The sequence below is a fragment of the Geotrypetes seraphini genome, chromosome 13 (genome assembly GCF_902459505.1).
Source record: "Geotrypetes seraphini chromosome 13, aGeoSer1.1, whole genome shotgun sequence".
NCBI classification, from domain to species: Eukaryota; Metazoa; Chordata; class Amphibia; order Gymnophiona; family Dermophiidae; genus Geotrypetes; species Geotrypetes seraphini.
The window spans coordinates 17,830,686-17,848,487 of record NC_047096.1 but is presented as its reverse complement, the minus strand read 5'-3'; the positions used below and the strand labels follow the sequence as shown (position 1 = coordinate 17,848,487).

The window sequence follows — 17,802 nt, the reverse complement described above, 5'->3', positions numbered from 1 at the left end:
CTTCTGGACCTCCAAACAAATTGTCTTCCATTGGACATCATTAAATAATTGGTTCAAATCAGCCTCCCACTTTGCTTTATACCCACAAGAAATCTTCTCCCAGCTTTAAGTTAAGAATACAATACCAAAATGGGCCCGGGAACCCTCTAAAAAACCCCATAAATTTTCCAATGGAATAGGACTGTCTCTCAGCCATCCCTGTCATTGCATATAATGGTGGAGCTGCATACACTGTAAAAAAATCCCCTTCAGGAATCTGATATCTATCTTGTAGGGTGTGAAATGCAATCATGCCTGTACCCTGAAAAAAATCCCTGAAAACCCTTAGTCCCATATCCTCCCACCGGGCAAGTACTCCACTATCCAACCCCACTAGAAAGGACGGTTCTCATCTAATAGCTGCTAATGTGGACGCCTGACCACCCCTTCTCCACTAAGTCCTAAATTTTCCCCAAAGCTCAACAAAGTGGGATACAAAAGGATTATCTACTTTACCTCTAGGCGCCCAACCCACACCAGAGGCCCATATTCTCCATGTCAAGGGCTGACTTTCTGCAAAATATTGCTCCAATTGCACCCGTGGATTATCCATTATAGTAGACCAATTCAACATAAACCGTAATTGCACAGCCTGATAATACACTGTAAATTAGAAACTGCTCGCCCTCCCTGGTTATGCGCAGCCCATAATACTTTTTTCCCTAACCGTAGGGATTTACCCTCCCAAATGAATTGGAAAAACTTCCCTCTATAAAGTCTGCAATATCCCTCTAGGGATAGGTATAGGCAGTGTTTCGGCAAGACATTCATCTTCAACACAGCTATTTTTCCCCACCAGGACAACCAAAGTTCCCATCAGCCTTGTAGGTCACTCCTCACTTGCTGTACAATCCTTCCATAATTAACTTGATACAAACAGTTCAGTTTGCGTGGTAAATTTATCCCCAAATATCTGATGTGAGGTCCTGCAATTTTAAAAGGAAACAGGGCACCTATCCATTGCTCATCTTCTTGTCACCTGGAAGCCCATAAACTTTGATTTATCTATATGAATCTTGAAACCCACCAAGTTTCCATACTGCTGAAAGACCTCCAAATATGTCGGAAGTGTAATCCCTGGGTCTCAAATATACAGGAGAATGTCATCTGGAAACAACGCGATCTTATGTTCCTGAGTCCCCACCTTGATCCCCCTCAAAACCGGATGTGCTTTAATATAAGCTGCTAAAGGTTCAATGGTGATAGCAAATAATAACGGGGATAATGGGAAGCCCTACCTCGTCCCTTTATCATAAGAACATAAGAATAGCCTTACTGGGTCAGACCAGTGGTCCATCAAGCCCAGTAGCCCGTTCTCACAGTGGCCAATCCAGGTCACTAGTACCTGGCCAAAACCCAAGGAGTAGCAACATTCCATGCTACCAATCCAGGGCAAGCAGTGGCTTGCCCCATGTCTTTCTCAATAATAGACTATGGACTTTTCCTCCAGGAAATTGTCCAAACCTTTCTTAAAACCAGCTATGCTATCCGTTCTTACTACAACCTCTGGCAATGCGTTCCAGAGCTTAACTATTCTCCAAGTGGAAAAAAATTTCTTCCTATTGGTTTTAAAAATATTTCCCTGCAGAAGGTTACTAAACTCCATATGGGGAGCACGACTCAAACAGATGGTATTGGAGCCCACCAGGGATCAGGCGATCCTGGACCTGATACTCACCAATGGAAATAGTGTCACAAAGGTATCGGTAGGTGATGCATTGGTCTCCAGTGACCATAACATGGTGTGGTTTCACCTCAACAAGGGATTCCCTAAGTCAAACACATCAATAAAGGTCACTAACTAAGTCAAACACATCAACTTTAAGGGCACTAACTTCAAGAGCATGGGAGATTTTGTCTATGAGGTGCTGCAAAACTAGGACATGACAGATAGTGTGGAGGTATTATGGTCAGCTCTGAAATCTACCCTACAGGAAGCAACCAACCTCTATATAAAGACTGTGAGTAAACGGAGGAGACATGATAAAACCTCAGTGGTTCTCTACGGAGATCTCGGAACTCGTAAAACAGAAGAAAAGAGCATTTGTATCCTACAAACAATCAAAACGACCGAAAGCTAAGGAAACCTATCTGGTGAAATCTAGGACTGTTAAAGCAGCAGTCAGATATGCCAAACTCCAGATGGAAGAAAATTTGGCTAAGAATATTAAAAAAGGGGATAAATCCTTCTTCAGGTATGTTAGCGACAGAAAAAAGAACACAGACGGCATAGTGCGCCTAAGGAAACCCGACGGTAACTATGTAGAATCGGACTCTGATAAAGCCGAAATACTCAATGAATACTTCTGCTCGGTCTTTACCTTTGAGGCACTAGGTTCCAGTCCACAGCTGCAGACAAGGGAAAGCTCAGAAGACCCGTTCCGGAACTTTGAATTTACTGCCAGCAGAGTCTACCAAGAACTATCAAGGCTCAAGGTGAACAAAGCCATGGGACTGGATAAACTACATCCCAGAGTGCTTAGGGAATTGAAAGATGTCTTGGCGGAGCTGTTAGCTGCGCTCTTATATCTTTCCCTATGCATGGGAAAAGTCCCATTAGACTGGAAAACAGCTGACGTCATTCCGCTCCACAAAAAGGGTTGCAGGTCAGAGACTGCAAATTACAGACCGGTCAGTTTCACATCAATAATGTGTAAACTTATGGAAATATTGATTAAACACAAATTAGATACGATTCTAAACGACGAGGGAGCTGAGGGATCCCCACCAGCACAGATTTACAAAGGGAAGGTCCTTCCATTCCAATCTAATTAGCTTCTTTGACCGGGTAATGAAAAAGCTAGATAAAGGAGAGTCCCTGGATGTTGTGTATTTGGACTTCAGTAAGGCTTTTGATAGTGTCCCACACCATAGGTTATTGAACAAGATGAGTTCGTTGAGATTAGGAGAAACATTGACTGCATGGGTTAAACACTGGCTCAGTGGCAGACTTCAAAGGGTTGTGGTAAATGGTACTCCCTCCGAAACGTCGGAAGTGATCAATGGAGTGCCACAGGGCTTGGTCTTGGATCCATTCCTATTTAATATCTTCATACGGGACCTGCCTCAGGGACTTCGAGGTAAAATTACATTATTTGCCAATGACGCTAAACTATGCAACATAGTGGGCAGAGTAACCGTGCCCGACACTATGACGCAGGACCTACTTTTACTGGAAAAATGGTCTAATATTTGGCAACTGAGTTTTAATGCCAAAAAGTGCAAGGTTATGCACCTTGGTAGTGGAAACCCATGCAGAACTTACACCCTAAATGATGAGACCTTAACAAGAACTGTTGCAGAACGGGACCTGGGAGTAATTATTAGTGAAGATATGAAGACTGTTAATCAAGTGGAGAAAGCTTCATCCAAGGCTAGATAAATGCTGGGTTGCATCCAAAGAAGTTTTGTCAGCCGAAAGCCTGAAGTTATAATGCCGTTGTACAGGTCCATGGTGAGACCCCATCTGGAATATTGTGTTCAATTTTGGAGGCCACACTATCAAAAGGATGTGCTGAGAATGGAATCGGTTCAGCGAATGGCCACTAGGATGGTCTCAGGATTCAAGGATCTCCCATATGAAGACGCCTAGGTAAGTTGAAACTATACACTCTCGAGGAACGCAGAGAGAGGGGTGACATGATAGACATTCAAATATGTTACTGGCCGTATTGAGGTAAAAGAAGACATCTTTTTCCTCACAGGACCTACGACTACAAGAGGGCATCCGTTAAAAAATCAAGGGTGGGAGATTTCATGGTGACATCAGGAAGTATTTCTTCACCGAAAGGGTGGTTGATCGTTGGAATGATATACCACTTCAGGTAGTTGAGGCCAAAAACGTGCTCGATTTTAAGAAAAAATGGGACAAACATGTGGGGTCACTTCGAGAGAGTGTTTAGGGGGAGGGTTATTCGAGTGGGCAGACTTATTGGGCCGATGGCCCTTTTCTGCCGTCATGCTCTGTTTCTATGTTTCTATGTCCCCTAGTCTTTGTCATTTTTGACAGAGTAAAAAATCGATCCGCTTGTACCCGTTCTACTCCACTCAGGATTTTGTAGACTTCAATCATATCTCCCCTCAGCTGTCTCTTTTCCAAGCTGAAGAGCCCTAACAATTTTAGTCTGTCTTCATGTGAGAGGAGTTCCATCCCTTTATTATCTTGGTCGCTCTTCTTTGAACCTTTTCTAGCACCACTATTTCTTTCTTGAGATAAGGAGACCAGAATTGAACGCAATACTCCAGATGAGATCACACCATGGAGGGATACAGGGGCATTATAACATTCTTAGTCTTGTTAACCATCCCTTTTTTAATAATTCTTATTTTTGTACACTTGTTGTATGATTTAAAATGAATAAAGAATGTAAAAAAATAAATAAATAATAATTCCTGTTTTGCTTTCTTGGCTGCCACTGCATATTGGGTGAAAGATTTCATCGTATTGTCTATGATATAAACAACAACAACAAAAAAAATCAATATAGGAGCCATTAATTTTCAAACAGGCTTTTGGTTGAATATATAGAGCCTGTACCCAGGAACAAAAAGTCTCACCCAGACCTAGTTTCCCAATTTACTCTATCAAATGACTTTTCAGCATCTATGGCAAGGATGAGAGAGACATTTAAATACCTATGTGATGTAAACGCACATGAGTTGGGTCTCTTTCATTTGAAAGGAAGCTCTGGAATGAGAGGGCATAGGATGAAGTTAAGAGGTGATAGGCTCAGGAGTAATCTAAAGAAATATTTTTTTACAGAAAGGATGGTAGATGCGTGGAACAGTCTCCCGGAAGAGATGGTGGAGACAGAGACTGTGTCTGAATTAAAGAGGGCCTAGGATAGGAACGTGGGATCTCAGAGAGAGAAAGATAATGGTTACTGTGGATGGGCAGACTAGATGGGACATTTGGCCTTTATCTGCCATCATGTTTCTATGATAAAGGTAGGGAAATGGGCACAGGGGAAATACTAGAAGAATAGGAGAAAGGGAGATGCTGAACATATAGAAAAACAAAGAGATGGAAGATGAACGGTGAGCATGGGGAAAGAAGACATGTCAAATGGTCAGGAGACCCTGGTGAGCGAGTAAAGATTAGACAGAAGAAAAAAGAAACCGGAGCCTGAGACCAAGATGATGTGAAGTGACCAGACAAGAAAAGGTAGAAAAAATAATTTTATTTTCTATTTTGTGATTAGAATATATCGGATTTGAAATGTGTATCTTGCTAGACATAACTGGGGACTGTAAAGCCCAGACCGTGCTTGTTTAGCTTACAGCTGGATAAGGGCTCTCTGACCAGGGGGCAGTTACCCTAGTTGCATTCCCCTAACACTATTCCTGCCATGTGTGACTGAAATATTCTGTTAGCTTGAATTTTCTATGTAGCATTCTGTAGTAATTTGGTTTGTTCAGTTTTCTCGATAGTAGAGGGCATATTTGTGAGGGGGAGGAGAGTGACAGGGGTTTTGTTGATCCTTGCTCTGTAATTTATAAAATGAAAATTGTACAGAATATTGTTTCTTTTTATACTTTAATAAAATAAGTTTAATATTAAATCATTAAAAATATTAAGGAGTTACTAAATATGATACTTGTGTTAAAATGTGAATGCTGAAAATAATCCACAAGTCACTAAATTATATATTAGTAATGATAAAAAATAAAAACATATATGTATATATAAAATGCAGCAAGTGCTATTAAAGTGCAATAAATACTAATAAAGTGCTCAGTCACCAACCAATAAGTGCAAGAAGTACTAATAAAAGTACAAGTGCCGGTTGTATAAAGGGACCATCATAGCACTGTCAAAAGTCCCTTATCCAGCCTTTATAAATATTTTATACGCAGCTTTGAGTGTTCACAAAAATGTAATCAATGAACCACTTATCTTTTAAGATGGAGTAAGAAGGCGGTAAAATGTAGTTTCCTGCGCTTGTACCAGATTTCTCTATCTCCCTTAAAAACCCTGTGTTCATATAATCAAAGAGCCTCCCTTCGACTCAAGTTTTGCATTAGCGTCATCAGGGCGTTGGTTAGAGGAACAAAGGTAACCCCGTCAAAAGCAGGAAAAAATGCCTGCATGTTGCACTGCTTTCAGCAGTATATAGCTGAAATTATCAGAAGCAATTAAGGAAAGATTTATAAACTATAACAAGTTTTACCTCATGCAAAGTTGTCATTTCTTTAATAAGACAATTGCTGAAAACGCAATTATTTGTTGATGCATTTATTTGAGCATTTGACCTATTGCAAGGATTGAATCTTTCTGCTTTTGTTTTTATCTGTTCTGACCCGTTTCGTAACTTTATTGTAAACCATTTTGGAATAAAACGGTATAGAAATTTTTAAAATAAACTATTTTTTTTCTGCGGCTCTCCAAGTATCTACAAATCTAAAATGTGGCCCTGCAAAGGGTTTGAGTTTGAGACTGCTGATTTAGGCCATCCAAAAATACTACTACTACTATTTATCACTTCTATAGCGCTGCTCTGCAGCTTTATAAACAATATCCGGATACATTGTATTATACCACCCACTTGTGAGAACCGTTACCCTACTTGTCTGCTCATGAGGGTCTTCTAAGAAATGTATTCATTCCAACTTAGCTTTTATAAGCATAATATTTACCTCCTCTTCTGGTTTTACTCTTATTTTCCCATCTCTAACAGGAAAGCCACTGCCAAATTCCTTAGAAGCAATATCTGCACCATATTCAACAGTGACATCTTCTTCAATTGTGCTAACCAGACGCCAAAATTCTTTCTCAACCAGTTCTGTAGGAACCATCTAGAAGAAAAGAAAGCGCTAATTAATAATCAACTCAGTCTCCCAAGTTGTTTGCATCTCAACTCAAATACCACAATGACCAAGTCTCATAAAATACCTCAACAGAATTCCATTACAAGAACTCTTCTGATACAAAAGATTTCCTTAAACCACACTTGATTTAAATTTATTTCACTGACAAAGGGTAATGAAAGTGAATTTTTTAAAATTGACATTAAAACACTTGTAATTGTTCTTCACAAATGTAACAGTGGCTTCCAATTTGTCACACTGAAGTGTTTCCACGTCTCAAGGGGTCATTTTACAAATGTCTTCCTACATGTAAAGCCAGTTTGTCTGTGGAAAGCTAAGTTGCTTACCCATGATTCTCCTTAAACAGCAGGGGAATGCAGTCATACAATGTCAGCATCCTTATAGCTCCTGTGTGCAGGTGGTCTCCAGTAGCTCAGCAAGCTTTTGACTTGCATCCTGAGTGTGGGTGTTACCGTGCCAGCCGATTCTCCCCTTCCTCCTGTCTATAATTCAGCTGTTGGCTTTACGTAAAGAGGGATGGAGAAGGGAAAGTATGGCTATGTGGTCTATGGAGAACCTCTTTTACAGGTGTGCAACTTAGCTTTTTCAGACAATAAGCAGGGGAGATGCAGGCACACTATACGGTACCTACCTAGCTAGCTAAGGATTGCCTCATGGAGGTCTGTGTGAGATGTGATCCATAAAGACAAAACTGGACTTTTTTGAATACATAGTAACATAGTAAATGACCAATAAGAAGCATCTAATCCAACCTCTGCTCAGTCTCCATAGTGGACATGTGCAAAGTTGCAACCTGGAATTCTTTTCACATATTTGTCGCACATTATTGCCTTCAGTCTTCTTTTCCAAATGGATAGTGCATTTTGACAGTCTGTACTACAACCTCTACCTCTGGAATTACTGGTTCTTTCACTCAGAGATCATGTCAACTTGAGTAGAGGCAGTAAAAGGCAGCTTTATGGTAGCAATAATTGATACTATTTGAGACCCCACTGGAAATGGTTTATTTAGCCATCTAGTTACCCATCTATCTAGGATGTTTGGGTTAAAGGAAAACAATAATTGAGAATACTTCCATGGCCTCTGCATTTGGAAAATAGAACAAAAGGGGCAATGGAATGTTTGAGGTGAAACTCTCATACCACCCGGGGGGAAAATTTGGAAGCAAACTCTATTGGGAAAAATTGGCCATAGGAAGAATAGTGAACCAAGGCTTGGAGCTCACTCACTTCTTGCCAATGTTATTGTGGCAAGATATCTGGACAACACCTGACCCAATTTTATTTTATTTTTTTTAAAGAAGCTTCCAGTAACTGGGAGATGATGTTTAGGTCCCACAAGTGAGGGGATCATTTATTAAAGGTATTGTGTTGGGGGGACCATTTATTAAAGGTATCGTGTTGCCATAAGCCTTGCTTGAACCAGGAAACCATTGGGTGAACAGAGGGAGTAATTCTAACAGTGTGCCTACAAGCAAGGGTGCTTAGGCCCAACACTTATGCCAGCCATAAAGTTGATATGTGTGTGTGATTGTCATTGATACATGCACTCTCCCGTAGAACTGCCAGGTTATCCAGTTGCAGCAAGAAATCTATTTGGCCTGTCCTGCTGGTATTTGTAATCCCTGAATATACCCACTAAAACTGGTGCCACAGATCCCATAAAGCATCAGGATAGTTGCCTGAAATCCAAGACTGGCCTAAAATCTTCCTCTTAGAACTGAGTAACTTAGCAACTCTGTAAAAGTACAATGGACTATCATCTATAAAATAATCAAACTGAGAAGACTGTTAACATTTAAGGCCATTTAAATGCTTGCCCAGCTGAACAACCCCCTTGACTAAACAGCACATTAGACTCAAGCAGGTCAAGTTGGCTTACACATAAAGACAGAGTTACATGTTAAATGCCAAAACATAAAGACCAATTGGCTCATCTTGTCTATATACCCAGATTTTTATTTCATTGTTTCACATTACTAAGGATATATCCTGACTGCCAGCCACAGAGAAGCTTAACCAACTAGCAATATTCTATGAGGGTGACTACTGGGCAGACTGGATGGACTGTTATTTACTATGTTTGTCATTTTTATCATCTTCCTCGTTGCTTTACTAATGAGTTCATATATCTAGGCACCAGCTTTATACCCAAACTCAAAAGGCTATTTCTTCAATATCAGGCTACCAAAGATCCTCATGGGTTGCTTTCTGGAAAGTTGGTCTGCTGGTTCCAACTTTGATACTTAAACAGTTTATATCTAGATCATGCTTCCTTTATCTTCCCCTTGCTTTCTTCTAGTCTAAGGGCTCTTAAGCAGTGTTGCCCAAGAGGTCAAATAGGCCACAGAGAAGGGTCTTGAAATCTGAGGCAATTCACTGAAACTTTTTAGACCAAGTGAAGGTAGTTAGGATAGTTATTGCTAGTAAAACTGAGTATTACTGTATGTACTTTTATGGCATATTAACAGTTAACAGTTAGCAACATACTCTATGTAGCTGTCAGTAGGCAATAGCAGGCTAGTTTAGGAAGAAGGTCTGAAGGTTCACTGATTAATTAAAGGTGTATGAAAACCCAAAAAAGGTTAAGAACCCCATCCTAGTCTTTTGATGTTAGCAAAATCACCACAGCTGTTAGTCAGTATCAAGTCCTTCCTTTTAGGGATTTATTGACAACAACTGCTTCCATAATTTTGATATGCCTTTTTCGATGGGATTCACTTCACAACCTGGTTGAATAAAAAAAAATTACCCCCCAGCTAGGAAAATGATTTTATTTGACTAAAGAATTGTCCTCAGATTTTAAAGTGTGACCATCTACACTTAGATATCAAAGTACATATGCTAGTCTACACCCCATTTTGCTCAACAATAAACCAATCTTAGTTAGGCCACAAAATAATCAAGCTAAGAATATATTCCTGCTGTAAGTCATAGAAGCATGACCACACATACGATATTGCCGAGTATTGCAATATTACTATACACAGCAGTCATCTAACCTTTAGCTATAGGACTTAGCTTGTTGATTGAAGTTTGTGAAAAAAAAAAAAACAACTCAGTCCACATTTAGTTCCAGGTCATTTCCATTCACATTTGAATACATTGATACTTTTAGAAGTTACTCTAGTTCTATTTTACTAGGTTTTAGGTGTATTTCATTCAAGTGAAAGCATCTATTGGGGAGGCTCCATCACATAGGCACACACACAAAGACACTTCATAGAATCTTTGGTCACCCTAACAAGACATGTTTTACTAAAGGTGTTTTGAAGCATCTACAACACAGCTTCCCACACTGCCGGCCGGGACCCCGTTTGGAATCACAACCTGTGTGGACTCTCCATAGATGCATCATTATTCTTCACCCCAGGGGGGACTCTCACAATTATATTTAACCTCAATCATGGGGTCACAGTCACAAAAAGATTGATAAGCACCGATCTACAAAATGAAAACCCACACTGGAAAGTTAATGCTTGGTGGGTTATACGTGACTTATCTCTGGGAAAAGCAACTAAAGTAATGGATCCAAAATATTAAGAATGGTCTATAAGCAGCCTGGAAGAGTTACATATTTGAACTTCTGTAGCTTTTTCATTTTTTCACATAAAAGGATAGGGTTTTGACTGTTGTATTATAATTTGTTTGCTCTGGGCCATAGTGTGAATACGAGAAAGCTCGGAGGGCCTCCAAAAGATTTCAAATTTACACATACTACTAGTTTTGTAAACTATCTTTAACTGCTTGTTCAGACTGGGTATTAAACATTATAAATTATTACTACTATTTATTCTACAACATGTCAGGATAGATTTTTAAAACTCGCTTTATTTTGGATTGTCAACAGTAGCAACACATTTAAGAGATTTTTTGCAGTTATTATATCAAGTCGGCAAGGCTGAAATTAATGCATTTTACAGACATTGAACAGCATTTCAGCCAGCTGTTTGAAGGCCATAATGGAGGACTTTGGGGACCACCAGAGACTGCCCTATCAGAATTCAATAAAATAGTTTTTTTTTTCTGACAACTTTAGTCATCTTTCCCAGAGACTGTCACACATTAAGACAGTTTTATTGTAGTGATAGGTGAAAAGTTAGGGAGGGGGTGTTTGTGATTACCTCACGTGACTTTCAAGAATGTGCAGCTGATAATTATAAATAAAATAAATCCAGTGATTTATCATCCATGAAAACTTACATGCACTGGCATGTTAAAATAGTCTGATTTAAATGCATCTGCCATTTCACCAAATGTGCGAAGTGTATAATCTCTTCCCGCTTGTTCAAAGCCAAATGCTTCTTGAGGCTTGTTGCATTCCTGCAGTAGAAAAGTACCAAGATATGCAAATTAGTTCACCAATACAACAAAAAAAGTTCTTTCAATGTATCTGTGTCCTGAAGCATTCTGGGTTTGGCAGAATATAGATTCTGATTTATATTTTTTAGTTGGTCCTCAACTCTTTGGAATGGGTTTCTTCTCTGTGAGAAGAGGACTCTTCTATGAAATTTAAGGTGATGTTGAAAAACTCTGCTCAGGAAGGTTTTCAAATACTCGGGATAGAGGCCTATTGAGTGGTAGGGTACATTGTTTTTGTCACTGTTTGGGGTTGTTAGTTTCTGATCGTTCCTATCAGTTTTGTAGATTTTTTTTGTGTATTTTATTTTTTGATTTGTAACTTGCCTTGATCTGTTCTACTTTGGCAGTATATCAAGTCTGAGTATATGACAAATGACACATGCCAAATTTGAAAATGTTGGTTAGCATAGCTCAATCGAGTTGAAGGGCAGTAAACCAGATAGATAAAGTTCAGAGAAAAAAAGAGATTAAATTCTCTCCTTGCTAATCTCTTTTCTAGTAGATAGGTGTGCCATTCTGGACAAAGAGTTAATAACCCCATGCTTGCGAGCCATGCAGAAGGAATCCACTCCAGCTTTTGAACCCCTCCTTCACTAGAGGGCTCTGCAGCCCCCTTCAGTTTGTACCAAAAATAGCTCAACACAGAAACACATGTGAAGGAGGGGTACAGGGAAATACCCTGAACTATAATTCTATTCTGCTCTGAACTCATAATAAATATATTAAACATTGCCATTAAACAATCAAAACAAACATTTATGGAGCTCAAGTATAACTCCAATGTGTTATAGCAATAGTTCATTCTTTATACTCCTAAGGACTGACTGACTTTGATTGAGTTAGTAAGTAGGTGCAGATGATTAACTGGTAGGGCAGGGTTCCAGAATGACACACCTATCTACTAGAAAAGATATTAGCAAGGTAAGAACCTAATCTCTTTTTCTAGCGCAATAGTGTTGTGGGTCTTACCGCAGTGTCCAGCGCTAAAAACGCTAGTGTGGCTTTGTAAAAGAGGGCCTTATTAGGATTTATTTACAGTTTTTTATTTTGGTTTTTAAAGAAATTCACCCAAGGCAGTCTACAGCAAGACTAAGGCCATTAAGCAGTAAAAATATTCACATTTGGTGGGTGCTCACAATGCAGCCATTAAGATACTGGCCAAATTTTTAATTTAAAAAATTAGCAAAATTTTACCAAGAGTGCTAATGGATTTAACGCACACTAACGATTAGCATGTGCTAAATGCCATGCAGCCCATTATACTCCTATGGGTTATACAGCATTTACTATGTACTAGTCATTAGCATGTCTTGCTAAAAAGACCCCTAAAACTCATAGAATTTCATACCACCATTTCTATGTGTACTTATTAATAAATATTAAGTTTGTCTGTGTGGATAGTTAATTTTATGATTAAAGTTTTTTATCTTTACATTAGGCCTCAAGCATTCATAATACATGAGCAATGCTACCTATACTGGTGTTGCTTGAGTAATTTGAAAGATGACAGATTTATGAAGATGATTCAGTATAGGTTTTTGTAAAACCATAATAAATCTAATCTAATCTAATCTAAACCTTAAGTTTATATATCGCATCATCTCCCCCCTCCCCCTTTTATGAAGCTGTGCTAGGCTTTTTTATTGACGGCCAAAGCGATAAAAGCTCTGACACTCAGACTTATCTATGAGGGTCAGAGCCAATAATGTCATGGTCAGCAGTAAAAAAACAAACAAACCCTAGCGTGGCTTCATAAAATGGGGCTTAAGTTGGGTTCTTCATATACACATAGCTGGGTTCCCCATTAGCACAAGGGTGGTGAAATGCAATATGAAGGCTGCAAACTGGTCCAGGTTCTAGAATATCCTAAATTTTATTTTGTAATTATTTGTTTATATCTGCATTTTTAGCTAATTTGTTATTTTGGTTATCCTGAACAGGTCTTTTTGGATACCTCAAAGAAAGATGCTACATGCCTCAGTTATAGTTAAATAGTTAAAGAAAAATAAATTCCTACCTTATGTTTTTACCCAACCTTCTTTTAATTATATTTTGTAGTTCTTATCCCTTTTTTCCCTATACTCATGTTGTATTATGTTTTTTGTCTCTTTTACATTTATTTTTACAGTCATGTATAATTAATGTTTTAATTTTTGTTTTTAATATTGTAATATTAACTAATTCTATTTATATATATGTATGTTCATCGCTTTGAAAAAAAGACAAAGCGATTAATCAAAAATTTTAATAAACTTGAAACTTATAGAAGTCGGGCTCCTGCCAAATCCAGAATACTCCTGTACAGTTATATCTCATGATTCCTCTTACATTGGTGAAAGCTGATGAGGTACTGAAAAATGTACCAGGTTTTTCTAGTTTACCTGGGCAAGGCATTTGGGGCAGCGCCAGTCTCCTCTAGGAACATCATGAAGAGGTGGAATAAGACAGAATGTATGGTAACTGTCATCACAGCCATCACAAAGCAGGAGACGATCTTCATCGCTGCCACTGCCACAGATCAGACAAACATACAAATCCACCTGGTGCACAGAATACAAGATCACAATGATCAGTATTCAAAATGGTGCAAGAAACTACCACCAGCAAAACTGTAAGCTTCTCACGGGTTCAAATTCATAAGTTAAATGGGTGCATTATCTGGAGTGTACCTGAATTTCCCTGCTTTCCAGATAATTTTTTAGTCAACCTCTGACATTGTTTAACCTTACATCCCCAAATATGGAAGTTAAATGAATAAAATCTCTTGTATAAGTTAAAGATATTCAAGAGATATGTAAGCAGCCAGAATCAAGTCACATATGTTTTTAAAGATCAGCCCCTGAACTCGTATGTTTTAATGTCATCTTACAATTTTATGCATAATAGTACTTTCATATTCTGTTGTTCTACAAGAGTAAATCAAAAAGTAAAGGCAAAATATATTTAAACGGCTTTAACAGAAGTAACTGTGAGTAATTGAACATATCACTTTTCCACATAGTCCCCATGCAAGATGACACAATTGTTGAATCGTTCAACTAGCTTCTACATTCCTGCAGGGAGGTTTTTCAGCTGTTCCTGAAGCCAGGTGAGCACCGCTTCCATTACTTCATCATCAGCGGTGAATCTGCAACCTCCTAGCGTCTCATTCAGTAGAACGAAGATGTGATAATCGCCAAGTGTCAGATCTGGGCTGTGAGGAGGATGTGGTAAGACGTTCGAACCCAAGTTGTTGCACTGTCTCTTCTGGTCGCTGCTGCTGTATGAGGATGTGCATTTTCATGGCGCAGCAAAACTGTTTTGGACAACATTCCTCTTTTGCTGCGAATTGCTGATTTAAGTTCATTTTGCAGCAATGCACAGTAATCTTCACAGTTTGCCCATGCTATGTCTATACTGAGTCAATATCTGACAGTGAATTTCCACAGGTTTTACTCCCTCTGCATCATTGACGAATAACGTGTAGTAGTGCAATCTTGCAAAGGAGCATCCATGTTTCTGACTTTTAAAATTCAACAATCACATACTCCGATATTCCTGGATTGTTTTTTGATACCATATTCTCCATTTAGGGCACTCAGATCAACACAACAACATTTATTAACTATTCCTTCACTAAAAATAATAGGGACCAGGAGATCTACCATTTTTTTGGTCATAGCACCCCAGCTTTGGAACAATTTACTATACCTACGTAATGAACCTTCCTTAGAAAAATTATAGCGCTCCTTAAAAAGCTTTCTGTATAAGGACGCATTCAAAACATAGACAGCAAAACTTACCAATTACTAAACCTTTAGACCTTTATCAATCTTATGAGTAGGTCACCAAATTATCCTTTATTTTATTTTTTATGTGTTCCCACCATATATGTTCTTCCCTAAATGTTTCTTTTCTTTCTTTAAAGATTGTAGTTCATCCCCCTTGCCTTTTGTACCAGTTTGTATTAGAACGTATATAATTTGTATACAATGTCTTGTTTTGTCCTCCCCTTTTTTTTAAAAAAGTGTTATACGCATTGAAATATATGATATTGCGTAGATAACAAATCTTAATAAACTTGAACTTGAACTTGTGGCTGCTACACGACTAAAGGCCAAGCAGTTCACTGTGCGTGGACAATCTATCCAATTTTGTAATTTTATTGATTTGTTCATCACTTAGAATATTGAATAAGCGATTAATCATATTTTATAATAAACTTGAAGTACATATGTTGCATTTCGCTAGCTCCATTCCGCAGGCAATTCCGGTTATCACGCAATATAACAATTGCCTTTAATTTTTGATTCGCCCTCATAAATCTATGGTATTTTATTTATTTAATTTGTTTTCTATCCCCTTCTCCCCAAAGAGCTCAGTACATGTTAAAGGTTAACAGCTTACAATTTGCGTTAGTACAAGTTTTTTGATGCAGTTTTATCCTAATTTGACACATACTAGGGATCTAATACAAATATACGTAGTATAGAGGTTACAGGTTACAGTTTGCCACAGTTTCAGAGCAAGGTTTTTCAATACAAGTTTTATCCTAACTAGATACATACTAGGGGTCTAATACTAATATACACAACATACAGTTTACAAGATAAATTTGGCAGTTATAGTGCAAGATTTATAAATACATATGTTTATCCTATGTGACATATACCAAAGATCTAGTACCAATATATATTAAATATTTCTTTGTAATCTATTGGCCTTAGGCAGGGAAGTTAGGTGACGAGGTATGTTTTTATTGCTTTTCTAAAGTTGAGGAGTCCTTTAAGTGATCTGATCTGCAGAGGCAACTGATTCCAGTGTCTCGGTATGAAGTAGGAGTAGGAAAGTTGTTTGGCAGTCTGCAGTTGAAGGGCACAACCAGGGGGCATTTTGAGGGGCATTTCATCCTGAGAGTGGAAAGATCTGTTCGGCACGTATGGAGGAAGCTTTTTCATCATGTAGCCCAGCACCATATCATGCAAAGTTTTGTATGCTAGCATCAGGCCCTTGAAGACACATTTGGTGATGACAGAGCCTGGAAGACAGGGTCGCGGGCATGAAGGTTTCTTAGAAGCCCGATTGCTGCATTTTGTACACACTGGAGATGTTGTATGTTCTTTGCTATGAGACCATTGAATAGGGCGTTGCAGTAGGCCATGCGGGAGAGGATTAAGGCATAGAGTAGTTGGGTGAAGTCAGACTCAGAAAAGTAGTTCCCTCTTCACACTACCCACAGGCCCTGCTCTGCACCTTGAGTTCTCAAGCAAGGTCCTCGGCATCAGTATCGACTCCTCCTCTCCCTCAACTCCTTGACAAAATCATGCTTTTTCAGCCTCCACATGCTGAGGAAAGTAAGATCCTATTTTCACCGAACTCATTTCACCGTCCTTGTACAATCCATCATCCTATCCAAACTCGATTACTGTAATGCCATTTATTCATGCCTAACAAAAAAAAGTCTTCGCAGACTCCAGCTTATCCAGAACCCTGCAGTCAAGCTGATTTTTGCTAAACGCAAATCCGATCGCGTCTCCCCACTACTTGCCAATCTTCACTGGCTCCCAGTGCTTTCCAGAATCCACTTCAAATGCTCCTGCCTAGCTTTCAAGATCATTCACGGCATCCTTCCGCCCCTAATCCCCCTATCCTTCCTCGCCCTGACGCCTGCCACCACCAGATCAGCCCACAGACATAAACTATCCTTCACCTCTCTACACGGCGTATTCCATGCAGGCAAACTGGGAAGATCTCTCCTCTCCAAAATCACGGGCCTCTGGAACGATCTCACTGTCCCGCTGCGGAACCTGGGCACCCTTCAACTATTCCGAGAACAACTGAAAACCTGGCTATTCTCTAACATATAACCTCTCTTCTCTTGCTTACATCCCCTCGGTTTATATGCTCTTGTAAATTTTCCTTTTTAAGCTTTGTAAACTGTGTCGAGCTCCACTTCCGTGGAGATGATGCGGTATATAAACTTAAGGCTTAGTTTAGTTTAGTTTATTTTTTGGAGTTGTCATAGGTAGTAAAATGAGGATGATACCACCTGAGAGATATGGTTGGAAAGCGAAAGGTTGGAGTCAAGGAGTATTCCTAGGCTACTTACTTGGTCCTTCGCAGTTATGGTAGTTGAGTCCCAGCATAGTAAGGGACGGTGTTCTTTGCAGTGTTCTTTGCAGATCCAAAGGAATTCCGTTTTGGAGGCGTTAAGTTGTAATTTGTTGATGGACATCCATTGTGACCTGGGCACCACAGGTTTCTCCTAGCGGTATGTACAGTTGGATGTTATCCGCGAAGGAGTGAATCCAAATGGCGACTCCAGATGATCCAAAACATCACAATTTAAAATCATTACCAAATTCAAGAAGTTTGACCATGTCACTCCTCTCCTAAAAAAAAAGCCAATTGGCTACCAATTACGAATAGAATAACCTATAAAATAGCATTGTTAGCATTCAAAGTTCAAATCATGAAAGTCCCTAGCTTCGTTGACAAAATTCTTATACCCCACATGCCAATTAGATCACTTAGATCTACCATACAAAATCTATTGTTCGTGCCTCCTCCAAAAGTTATCAACACTTGTCGTGCA

General features: G+C 39.1%; 1 protein-coding gene across 3 annotated transcripts in view; it reads right to left on the bottom strand.

Moving 5' to 3' along the window:
• The window catches only part of KDM5B (lysine demethylase 5B), a 136,448-nt gene that overhangs the window by 68,191 nt on the left and 50,455 nt on the right, over positions 1-17,802 (bottom strand). For all 3 annotated transcript variants that reach the window (XM_033917480.1, XM_033917478.1, XM_033917481.1), the window contains exons 9-11: positions 13,610-13,768; positions 11,070-11,189; positions 6,676-6,834 (exon numbers count right to left, since the gene is read on the bottom strand). In XM_033917480.1, the coding sequence (XP_033773371.1) occupies positions 6,676-6,834; positions 11,070-11,189; positions 13,610-13,768 (438 nt within the window). The remainder of the gene's footprint in view (positions 1-6,675; positions 6,835-11,069; positions 11,190-13,609; positions 13,769-17,802) is intronic.